Source organism: Ciona intestinalis, chromosome 10, assembly GCF_000224145.3.
Source record: "Ciona intestinalis chromosome 10, KH, whole genome shotgun sequence".
In the NCBI taxonomy this organism is placed as follows: Eukaryota; Metazoa; Chordata; class Ascidiacea; order Phlebobranchia; family Cionidae; genus Ciona; species Ciona intestinalis.
The window spans coordinates 1,089,770-1,102,608 of NC_020175.2; the positions used below are offsets into that span (position 1 = coordinate 1,089,770).

At 38.2% G+C, this 12,839-nt stretch overlaps 1 protein-coding gene across 2 annotated transcripts; it reads left to right on the forward strand.

The window, feature by feature from the left end:
• The first annotated feature begins 5,425 nt into the window (after positions 1-5,425).
• Positions 5,426-11,384, forward strand: LOC100183876. 2 transcript variants are annotated; one of them, XM_026836271.1, is made up of 6 exons: positions 5,426-5,963; positions 7,171-7,284; positions 8,822-8,984; positions 9,595-9,705; positions 9,906-10,034; positions 11,198-11,384. In XM_026836271.1, the coding sequence occupies exons 1-6, from the start codon at positions 5,733-5,735 to the stop codon at positions 11,236-11,238; spliced, it is 789 nt and encodes a 262-aa protein (XP_026692072.1). In that variant the 5' UTR covers positions 5,426-5,732; the 3' UTR covers positions 11,239-11,384. The 2 variants fall into 2 exon arrangements, with proteins under 2 accessions (XP_026692072.1, XP_002129071.1); XM_002129035.5 differs by lacking the exon at positions 11,198-11,384 and adding an exon at positions 10,334-11,068 and having other exon boundaries at positions 5,439-5,963.
• The last annotated feature ends 1,455 nt before the right edge of the window (positions 11,385-12,839 follow it).

Below are 12,839 nucleotides of genomic sequence, written 5' to 3' on the forward strand. Positions count from 1 at the left end.
CATTGCTTTACTGTCTGATATCCTTAACTTCACAGGTCTTAACTATAAGAAAGTCTCTTGCATGAAATAGAAGAAAACCTTAACAGTTTCCACATTCTTGCTGAGTGTATGTTTGTCACCCAATGGCTTAGTAGCAAGACGCTTTGCATAGTATTAAGGATTCGAGGTTAGATGCTGGTCACATACTGTTACTATAAATTAAATGTGTTGTTGAGCGTACTGTTTAGCAGAAATTGTTTTAAACCCAGTGGTCACTAAATATGTTGTAGCACTGTTGGTGTCGATTTAATTTCAGCTCCACTAAATCTCGGGTACAATGACGTGCTACGCTGTACTCTGTACAATGTGAGATTTTCACCCAGGTAGAAAGTTATTTTTGCAGTCACCCGTCACATCAGATGGCTTATCAGAAATTGGCGGCTTTAAAACACGCTTGACGGTTTTAACTGATATCTGAAAAGTAGTTAAATTTATGCAACCGTAAAATTGTATAACATGAATAAACTTCAAAACACTAACAGTAGAACCGGAGGCATCGCTTGGTCAATACAGCTCACCGACTCTTGTTGTGCTGACTAATAATGAAAATTCTTTGTGCGCAAACCGAAAAGTTTATTGTCGTGTAGTTGCACTTTCTTAGCCTTCTGCTGTTCGGTGCAATTTCTAAGTAACTTGCCACAAATTGACCTGTTTTTTCGCCCAGAGAAACACTGAACCACAGTGCCCCGAGTAGCGTTCGTGCGTTTAGTCAAATGTTTACTGAATGTTAATGCCGTATTCGTGAGGTGTAGGTAAGGCCTCCGGAACGTAGAAGGTGATTGGTCGCTGACAGAGAGGGGTCACTTTGATAAACGGCCGCACGAGATTCAAGTTTGACATGTTTTAGTTTGGTTCATTAAACCACATATAGGCTTGGGAACGTGTGCGAACAGCTGGGGTATTATATCCTGTATCTCAGCACTCGGAGAAAGTGTATGTAGTTTTATCGACACGGATTTAACCAAATGTCACGTACTGCGTTTCGTCATGGCTTTGTGTTTTTAGCCGATAGATGACGCTGCTGAGCTGTAAAATAATAACTATGAGTACACGTAACCTATTTCTAGCGGACAACAACAGTCGTTGTTACACGGGTGTTGTGTTTCACACACATCGTGCACGTTTACAAGTTACTACATATTACCAACTCCATAATGCGTTTTGTTCCTCTGATATATTGTATTGCTCAGATCCTTTGATTTATGTAAAGTTTGGAGAAAAGAAATGCCACGAATTGATTCTTTTTCCAACCAGAGATCGCAATCGCTTTTTATGCCTATCTCTGAAATCTTGTATGTTTTAAAAGCGTCCGACCCTTAAGTACTTTGGTTTCGTCAAACCTGACAAATGTATGTCTGTACATCTCGGCAGTGAAATTGCTTTTATCGTTCTCCGCAGAGGCCTGATATTGTTATCGTGGGAATCTTAATGTATATATCCTCAGTTGAATGCTGCCCATGTTTAGCATACAAACAGGCCCACCGCGCAAAGGACCATTACTTATCTATAAGAACCTTTGCCTTGCTTTACCCTATATGTTGGACTAAAACAAAGGATTATGACTATTATGTCCGGCCTAGTTGGATAAGCTGGTAATTGTACACCAGCGGAGAGTAATCTTAATGACCCATGGTTAGGTTTGACGGAATAATTGGTGTTGTGTCTGATTTCTTGTAGCCGAATATGGATAAGACTTTCTTTAGATGTGTGTTCGTGCAACCATGTCCCAAGTGTACTATAAGAGCATTAGGGTGCTGAGATTTTGACCCAGAAAGTTTAGTAAACAGTCGCTTGTATGTGTGTGGCGTCTGCGTTATACTCCCATGTATAAGAAGATTAGATGAAATACAACACGCAAGAAATAGCACACTTAGCCGGCCCTATAAACCAAAGCTCAGCAAAACACAAACATCTTTACGACACCGCTTACTACAAACGGATCTTACAGTATTTATATAAGATAGTAAAGTAGTAACATTGAAACTTTTTCCACGTTGTTTTTATGTAGTATAGTAGGGTGGGGAAAGATGGGACACGAATAAAATATCCTGCTTGTGTTTTAAACAATTAACAACGGTTTATGGGAGTGGGAGTCGTGAGGATACGGTTTTATAACTCTTTGAATGTTCTTTGTTTACTGCCAAATGGGACAAGAAAATAGAATAAAAATGTGTCCCATCTTCCCCCACCTCCGTATATATAGCGGATACAAAAGGGTTAGCCTATATATTACCCAACACGCAAAAAATGTATTAAAAGGTTAAATCACATTGCTGACGCTCTGGTCTGCTGGTCAAAGGTAGTCGACAACAACTGCGTTTCTTAGAAACGAAAGCCACAAACCACAACATGCAGTAAACATTAGCGAAAAAGCAGTAACAAATTAGGTCAGCAGCTATTTTTTTCCCGATACGATTAGCCGTAAATAAAATACGTCATTTATTTTAAGTCACGGAAGTCGCTGTGAAATAAAAATAAATCTTTTATTGTTATCAACACCTTGTGATATTATTAGTTCGTGAGAATTGATGTCCTAAGTGATAAATATGTCATCTGTACATGGGAGTGTCTTATGGATAACCTAATTTAAAATGAGCTAAACCTTTAATTAAAGATAAGAGCAACTTACAATACCTGGTAGTAAATCGGATACAATTATCTACTTTAACAAATTAGTGTTCAAGCGAAATGCATATATAACATGCGCCTTTTAATAAGAGTCTAAATTAATATCATAAACAATTACACTCTAAATGTTTAAAGTGAGCCTATATAGGGTTACAGATCCAATTCTAGGGCAAAGGTAATATAATGTAATTGATATCATTATTACATGTTACACGTCTTTTTCTATTGTTGTAATTACACGACTTTGTGTGGTCCAATCTCCATTACGGAAAATACCACACGTGCTACGGTATTCTACCGCTGAGTGACGCAACGGTTAATTATATATTGTTTTTTTCCTATTTACATCTTACACACGTCATGTACTTTCCATTAGCGAAGTAATAAACCAATACCATTATCACTGGCCTATGAAGTCGGCTGGTGTGGTTCGGATGCGATGAATGCGGAATAAACAAGCCAACGACTGTAATCCATTCGTTATTTCGCTTGGACCGACTCTCACTTGAACTGAACGTGCTCGGTGCTCTTCAGATCGGCTAAGGACCGTCTGTTTTGTTAAAGCTGTTGGTTTAACTTAGCGTTGAAGCAGTGGTTCTTTAACTATAGTATGTAAAGGTGTTTCAGAGGTACGCTAATAACTTATAAACAAAATAAAAGTAAATATGAACTAGAGTATAGAATTTCACTTTCGTTTTTAAAAACTGGTCTTAGTACCACGCGAACATCGTATAAAACGGAAAAATGTGCGATTAGGCAAGCGTAAAAAGGCACTGAGACTGGATTGTATGATATATACTATATGGGAACACAATACAGCTAGTATGGGTTTTAAAAATTGATTAATGCGTTCGGTAGTCTTGCGTTTTTCGCTACGCGTAAGTTTGAGAAATAAGACTGTGTGTTCTGCGAAGTGCTGTCTGTTAAGAAAACAACAACAGTAGAGCATATTATCCACTCTTCAGACATGTAGACAAAATTTATTCAGTTGTGTTTTGCCTTCACGGACGAGTAGGTCATTAAAGATGCAGACAATAATGTGCGTATTTCCGCCCAAATAATACAGGTTTAATGATGAGCTGTTAAAGGTACACAGCTTCAACAATGGGTATTCGTCTAAGTTTATAAATAGGTAGCGACATGAAGCCTTCAGTTATTTTTATGTTTTTTGTTTATTACGAAATGGAACGAGAAATTAGTATGTGATATACGTTAACGGTTTGGAAACTTTGCTTTTAAGAGTTCGGGGTAAGAGGGGCAAGGATTTGGTGGCAAACAAAAAATAATAACAGAATTTTATAACTGTATCCTCACGACTTATAAAATATATGGGATATTTTGCGCTACGGTATTCATCTTACCCCAGCACAGTACTATATATGTGGAGCTTCAAAGTTTAGTTTTACTTATACAACATCATATAACTATATGACGCTCTTGTTGACCACAACGTGCTGGGCGACAGTATATGCGTTTGATCGATGACATATTGTGTTTGCGCGGACTGTTGTTATATACTTGTCATCAGTCAGTTTATGAAGCGTGACATATTGCGTTATGACCAGCAACATATGTGAGCATCTGGTCACTATTACCTAACGCACGTATACTTACTTCTGTAGTGTGTTTTCAATTATAGCACGTGTAAGCGGTGTAACCTCACGTCTGGTTAAGTTTTACTTTTAAACTGAATGTTAACCGAAAGCTAATTGTAATAAAAATCGATATTTTTAGAAATAATAAAAGAAATCGTTAGTTTTTGTACGTTAGTTTTCATACATTATTTCGGTTTGTTTTTCTTTAGTTGAGTAAGCCCCATTTTTAGATTGAGACGGGCTTGGTCAATACAAACAAAGAGTAAGTTGTGTTTTTTCAGTACAAAATTATAGGAATTACCAGTTATAGGTATTGTATGTTGTGAATCTGTTAGTAACATGTTAAGTTGATGGCAGTATGTTATCGTAGCATACAGATAGTCTTGTTGTACGCCTTGACGTCAGAAAATGCAAGTTCTTTTATCATTGTCGCTTGGCGAGTGAAGCAATCTGTATGTAGTGGATGCGACTTGACAGAGAAGCAGCTCCTTGGTAATGAGGAAGATGCGTACGTGTTTTAAAAGAATGTGAAAATGAGGAAAATCTGGCAGTAGTACGCCTTGAAAATAATGACCAGCTTTTTAGTCGAGCACTTTTGCGCGCTTTGCGGTTTCGAAAGTTGGCAAAGCAAAGGATTTTACACGGGTTACTGATTAGCGGTATATAGTTGGTAAATGTACAACGGGAAAATACCAAACTCAGGCTGGGTGTCTTTATTTCACTTTTGTTTACGCTTACGTCAACATTCTATTCTAGGCGACGTTTGACGCGTGTATGTTGTCACGTGATTGTTATTGTCTGTCGCGCTTTTTGTCGCCGACCTTTATATCACAAACACGGTAGCCGTCCCTCTTCACTTCGGAAAAGACTGTAATCGATAAGGTGGGATAAAGTTCCACTTCAGTATGGGTTGCAGAGACGTTCTGCTTCTGCTGAAGTGGTTTAGATAAAGTGGCGCGGGTGCGAAGTTAGAACTACATATCCCCGCCACACGCTGTTAACTACAGCCTGTTGAATATTTACAGAGCCGAGAGCTGTCGAAAAAGAACGCGCCGCTCAAGATAAAGGTTGGGTATCGCCGGCATTGCTGGTACATACGCGGTTAGCTGGCGTGTGTTCAGGTTACTGTGATGGTTGTGTAACAGATATGTGCTTGTCAGTTAATAGTAACATATCATATGAATATTTCAGTTGTTATTAATAGTGTATTTAGCACTGCTTCAGCTTAAGGAGGCACTTGGAAGTTTTACTACTCGGCTTATCGGTTAATTAGTAACGGAGTGTGAGATATACGCAAGCTCTTTAGTACAGCAAGGTCTTAGCTTTCATCGTATCACTGAAACTGTTGTTGTTTTAACAGGCTGACGAAAGGTTTACCACAAAAGCATTTACTTTGGAAATGCCGTGTGTTTGTTAGCTGTAATCAATTGCATATATAGCCTTCGGCAACAATTGGCAAAGCGGTTAAATATGCTTCGCAAGCTACTGTACCATCGAGGGCTTGACGACCATGTCGGTACTTATGTCACGGATTACTTACAAGCCGCAGTCTGCTTCTGTTTTGCTTCTGCTCTAATGTGGAAATCAGTCCGCAGTCCAAGAGCCACAGTAACTCGAACAACTCATGCCGTGTTACTTCTCTTAGGCACCATTGGTGTCGTGTCTTTTCTCGGGGGTCTGACCCATCAATTTCTACAGACGGTAAGGGCGTAAACAGCTTTTCTCTCACCAAACTTGCTTAATAGGGATTTGTACTGCGTGGGCGACCGTCCGGCTGAAAATGCGGATGTCTCCAATCACGCTATAACATTGTGATTGGCATCAGCACTCTTAACTTCCTGCCATTTGGAATTACATTTGTGACCGATGTGCCATGGTGATTAAACCACAACACGCCCAAATGGCGTCGAATTTTCTACTTGCGGTCCTGGTCACGTATATTTATAAGCTATAAACAAACAAACTTTTTTGCGTGTATTTTAAGACACTATACCCAAATACATCGCTTAAGGTGTGGTGTTAAATTTGAATTTTAGAATCTTTGTTCACTCCGCGCCTATATCCTGTTATTACTCCATTGGGTGCCCTTTACATGGCTGCTGTATACTGCTTGAGTGAATTGTGGTTTCGTTTAAGCATGCCTTTACCACTAGATTCGCATTAACCTTTAAAATAACCCGCATTGTTAACATAGGATTGATACGATTATATCGTACCTAAGAACTTTCACTCTGTAACACTGTTAGGTTATGTGTACGAACTTGTAACAACAATTCGCATGTTTGTGAGATATTTTTTAGGTGTGACGATATGTGTTCGACACGGTCATACTGTCGCAACAAATGTTAAGGAGCTCACACACGTAGAATGTCGTTCATAACTCATTGATATAACCACTCAGAAACCGTGTGGCGTCCCATGGGCGAAATGGGTCAGGCATTCTGTCAGGGCATTTGGGTACACATTGGCATGCGTGAATTTTTAATGCCCTTTTTGCGAGAAGCAATTATTTTATTTATTTTTTTCTGAATATAAAGCATTTACGCCCACAGTCATTCATGGACTCTTATATTTAACAAACAGCGAAGTAATTTTCTCCTGACAGACATATCCGCTTAAAAGGGCATACAACGAAAATCAAAATTCTTATTTAAATTGAGATTCTTAAATGTGATTTAAAGGTACCGACAAAAACTTTTCTAAAAAATCGCGCAAAATCAACCGTGCGACAATGCGTATAAAAAAATTATTGTTGTTTTGCTTTTAAAATAGAAATTGCACATTGTCAATGTGAAGTTACAAACACTCGACAAATTGAATATGACCATCGACACGCCTTATTTAACTCAAACAGAGAAGATCCTCGTTCTGATTCACTTATGATTACTTCTATTTGTTTTTACAACAGGTCGAGCCTTACGACACTTGGCGAGACAACTGGACTTGGTTAATAGTGTGGCGTGTGGGAACTGCTATCTCGTCCATTAGCGGAGTTGCTTTTTTAATGCTGGCCCAGCAACTGGTTAGTATCAAAAGCAGACAAAGATATTTTGACACACGGAACAATTTTGTTTAAATTTGGTAGACGAACCGTGCGAGTTTTTAAATCGCATTTTTTGTGATTCAAACCAGCATTTCTTAACTTGAATATAAATATACTTTCGATCTAAATTAGAACGGCGCTTGTTATCACAGGGAGTACACACGGAATTTCTCTCATCTATTACATACGGCTATATGTCGGGTGCTTTCGTTACCTTTCCTGAAGGCTGTAATGTTTGGGGGTTAATTAGCATACGTTATTGCGAATCAGAAATAAAGTTGGCTAATATTGGTCGTCCCAACCGTAATGTATACTAAGCTGGGGTAAGATGGTTCATGTTCCTTTTTTATCGGCTCATTAGATAGTAAACAAAAAATGCTAATACAGAATTGTATTACCGTATCCTCGCGACCCTTAAAAAGCGTTATTATTTGTTTAAAAAAGCATGATTCGGAAAATTTAAGATATAATTGACTAACGGTATCCATTTTAACCCACACAATAAATATATAGAGGCAGTTTTATCACATCGTTGGACTTAATTATCGCAGAGGATTAGTGGTCTGTTTTTTAGGGAAGCCAATATTGACAATCGTATAGAAGCATGTATAATGCAAAACTAAACCAAACAAACCGTATTTATAATGAGAATCGTCCCGACCAAAAATCCCTTTGTTTATATACGGAAGTAATACAAGCTCAGCCATTCGAATCTAACAAGGAATTTTATATAATGGGCGCGTACCTCGCAAGCCGTAGCCCTGCATATCATATAAAACAACATCAAAAATGTGAAGTAGTTCCAGGCATATTGAATGTCATGTTGTTGTAAAAGGGATGGACATAACTACCTAAACTACGGGTCGTGTTTATTTCGTTTGAGCAACCTGTTGCGCGATTTAATCATATTCTTAATTGTAACAACTTTAACAGGAAAAGGATTTAGGTTAATGCAATATACTTCGTAGTAACATCTGCCGGACTATATAGTACTTCTCATACCGGATTTGACCGCTCTCTGTTATATAGGCTATACAAACACAATCACATCTTAAATTAAACGTTGCATTTGGCATGCGTGCGGGGGTGATCTAAAGGGCATCAGTTTCAAAAGAAAGTTTTAAAATGCACCGCCAACCCAAATACATTGTGAGAGTTTTCTCACTTCGTCCTATTGTGTTGCCTTCGCGCTCGCCTTTGTATCAACAACAAACCAACCTCCTTTTGGGGTTTGGCACTTTGTTATACGCACTATATATGTATATATATATATCATATGATCTAATAAATGAAATAATGTAACTAATTCATTCTTACATTGAAACGACAGACACGGGTGTTCTGTTTCATACACCTTGTGCCTGCGTTTGACAATTTAGAAAACCCAGGTACCACACGATTGAACGTTACATCTGCTGACGTATGCTCCACCCACACAGTGCTTTGTACTGTTGTTTTACCTACTTCAAAGCATTTCCCTTTCCTTTGTAACTTTACATTCTCCTTTCTGTTTTAGCTGGCCCAGGAAAATGTTCTAAAACCTCGACGAACTGTAGTCTTGGTCTACTACACCATCGTGGGTGCTTTGGTCGTTACAATCGTAGTTCAAAGCTTCTATATGTTCAGTCATCAAACCGACCCCTGGAGTGTCAAGTTCGCTCTCTGCTGTATATTTTTCAGTAAGTGTAAACATATAGGTCACCACTAATCCGTTTCGCAACACAACCCCTAAGCCCCACCGTTACATAACTCCATCTTTAGCTCTGTCTTAATCACCAGCCACTAATTTTAAACAAGTGCTGACTGTTTAAAACCTATCAGTGATCGCAATTATTATAAGTGGGTAAAAAAAACAAAAAAAAATGTTCGCATATAAAATTACATCATGTGGTAACTCGTATTCGGGCACGAAGTGTATAAAAAAGAACACCCGCGTTAAAAAAGACCGTTATTACCCAGCCAGCACGCGAGAATAGATACGCTACATGCATGTATATCCGCACACGGGACAAGTGGAAAGGGTAATTTCAAGTACTCGAAATTATAGAGCATTAACTGAAACATTCCTTTTAACAATAAAGGACCAAATTTCATTTTTTCTAAAAAAACAGACCTTCGCACGTAAGGTATTGGCACAGGAAATTCAAAATGTCGTGTAACTACCTATTTTAAAGCCAATAACTGACGTCACCTGTTATGGGAGGATGCATTACTCAGTTTCGATTACCAATATAACAAAACACAATTTTATGCACGGTCGATAAAGTTGAGATATAATTTGATCCACAGCTGCTTTAGTGGATTGGGTAGCTTCGATGGTAGTTGCAGTCAAGCGGTTGGGACGAACCAGATCACCCAAAGAAACCGACTCATCAGCCAACTTGGCAAAGTACCCTGAAAGTGAGTTTGTTCAGCCGTTTATTACCCAGACCGTTTAGCATAACTCATAAATTCCGCTACTTCAAACCGCGTGTCATGTCAGATTGCCCCTTTAGCAGGCGAGTAAGATCTTATTTCCGAAGTATGTGACTGTTTTCTATCGTTACCACGATTCGGCACGTACTCTCATTAACAAGATATCGTGTTTTTAACCTTTCAAGACGGCGAGATGAATAAAGACGTTACCTTGCTGGACGAAGAGGCGTGCTCGGCCAAAGACCGACTTGATCGGCGGTTTAGATGGGATATTCTCTTACACGCACTTGCACCTTTTGTTTTTATACTAGGCGGTAAGTTTCGACCACAAACACTCGTGGCTACGTGAGAATAAAGGAGGAAGGAATATCTACAATAGGCACAATGTTTACTGATGACCAAAGCGCGTGCTTTCGTGCTAAATGGTCACACAGTTCTGTCAAAAGTAGACCAGTTTCTTTAAGCCGCAAACATGCTTTTAACTAATTTAAAAATTAGTAAAAATCACAAACCTCTTTTTGTCAGTGTTGTTACCAACACTTAGACAGTTTACACAAATAATTTGACAAAGGTAATAAATATGAAAACCTTGACGATGATTTCTCTTTCACAGGTCTGTTGCAATTTCTGTTGGGCCGTACTTGCGCCGACCACGACGACGCATTCGGGCATGGCGGTTGTCCCTTGCCGAACTATTTCAACCATAACGCATTAATGCACACTGTTCACATTGTTTCAGTAGCCGGCTTCTACCTGGCCGAACTATTAGGAATTAGACACCGCGAATTCATGATAAGAGCCAGCCACACACACGGCCCAATTCACATGTCTATAGACCCAGGGCTTGGCACATAGCGTTAATTGTCTGTATTATTTTCTCAAACTAAAGTTTCAGTGTTCAATTACCAAACTATCCCTCCCAAGGAGTGCCGTATTGTTACAAGAGCTCTCTTTCTACTTCTCGCAATGTATTCTCTCTTATATTTTAAGTTCATAGTCTGCAATGTATTTAAGTCTCAACATACATGAGACGAGGTGTTGTTTGAAAAGTTCTACCCGTAATTTGTAAACTCAGTTGATTTTCATCATAGAAGATCTTATATACCCGTTTTGTGGTTAACCCAAAGATAAACTTTCATAAGCCATTTGCCAAGAGATATACAACGAAACGTACTAAACTCTTTTTAAACAGTTTTTTTAGCGGCCATTTCTTAGGTTTGGGTTACCAAACTGAAGACGTCGCTTGCTGGTAGACCGATGTGACCAAGCCTACATATATAAAACATTATTGCTCTTCTATCTACGTTATATCGTACCTTTTGTAGATTACAAATCTTTATATAGTGTATATCCTGACTCTAATGAATATGCATTACTTCATCCACCATCAGAACACACCCGCAGTCTAGCCATTACTTGACGTAATCTATAGTTCTCTATCAATCACTATAGCTAATGATGAAACATGAACCCGCAAGATTTTCAGCAGCTCGAGTCCAAAGCGTGCTATGTCAATAGAGCTTATAACACTATCCGCAACACATGATACTAATGGTCGCCACAATTTGTCATCGTTTAACTTGTAAGGGATTTACAGATGGTTTTGGGCTTAGGTATGCATATATACTTATCCAAAAGATAATGTTATCAGTGTATCTATAATGTACATTCATGCCTTTATACGGATATGCATATATTTTTGCATGTATGTATCATGTTAATTAAAGAGAATAAAACAAAAAAGACAATAAAAATTAATAAAAAAAAAATAAAAAATTGGCGCAATTTTACCCCACCTACTGTATGTACCTTAATCGATATAAGTTTATTGACACAAGCCTACATGTCGTTCAGGTGAATAAATATTTATTTAATGATTGCAAACGTGGAACGGCAAACATCGGTTAAAAACAACCTTGACTTACTGAACATATCAAAGAACGTCACTGTGTCTGCTTCATGCCAATGATCGTTATCTCTAGGAACAGCAGAAACTTTAAGCCCCAAACCCGTTTACTGTGTGTTGATGTTCTGATTTGCAAAACTAGATTTTCGTAATCTGGTTTGACAAAACAAGTATTGTTCAAATTTAGCCACCTCCTTAAATGGGAGCCAGAAACTAAACGTGAATATCAAGAATACCACACGCCCATGGTCTTTACATTGTAACCAAAAACACAGGTTTGCCGAACGTTCAAAATTAGCAATTTCCTAAAATAGTAGCCAAAAGCTAAACGTACATAACATTACAACCACACGCCCGTATAGTTTCACTCTGTATTATTAAACACACAGGTTGAACCAAGGGTTGAACGAGTGTTGTACGTTTATTGCATACAACAAACAATAATGTTGCACCCATAAATATTTTTCAGTTCGTATATGGAGAAATGAAACGTCATGAAGTTAAAATTACTTTAATTTGCATTCTTCCGGAGTGAGGTCCATTTGCCTTTTTGTCCTGACGTATCATATATTACATAATGTAGCTCTCTGGGGGAAAGATGAATACCGTTAATAGATAAAATCCCATTTTTGCTAATTCTCTTTTAAGAATTAACAGCGCACTTTTATAGAGTGTAATTTTTTAAACATTGTTAAAAGTATACCTATTGGCACGTTGAAAGAGGATAAAAAAACATGAACCATCTTACCCCGACTTACTGTACTTTTAAAAAAAAGACAACTTGGAAAAAAACTGTTGTAAATAAACGAATCAATATGACTTATTTATCTTAGCGTAACAGGGTAATGACAGCAGTCGTTATTAAACTCCATGGATTACACAAAACGTGCGTGACCGTTACGCTTGAAGAATGTGTGGTGAAAACCTGAGTAACATCTGTTACAATAAAGTGGTTACGGTCGCCTATAACTCTGACTGTACGTAACACACATGTAACATATCTTTGCATTTAACTTATGCACGGTTTCCGGGTGGTACAAGAACCGCTTTATTTGTTTGTTTCGAATCAAACAGATTACAGCCACGTAAAGTTAAGATGACATTTTCTCGTAGTTGTGTTTTAAACTTGAAAACCAAAACAGTATCACAACGACTCGGAAAGGTGAAATTCTGACTACTATTGTATTTGAACGATCCGACCCCTGCTTTTCTA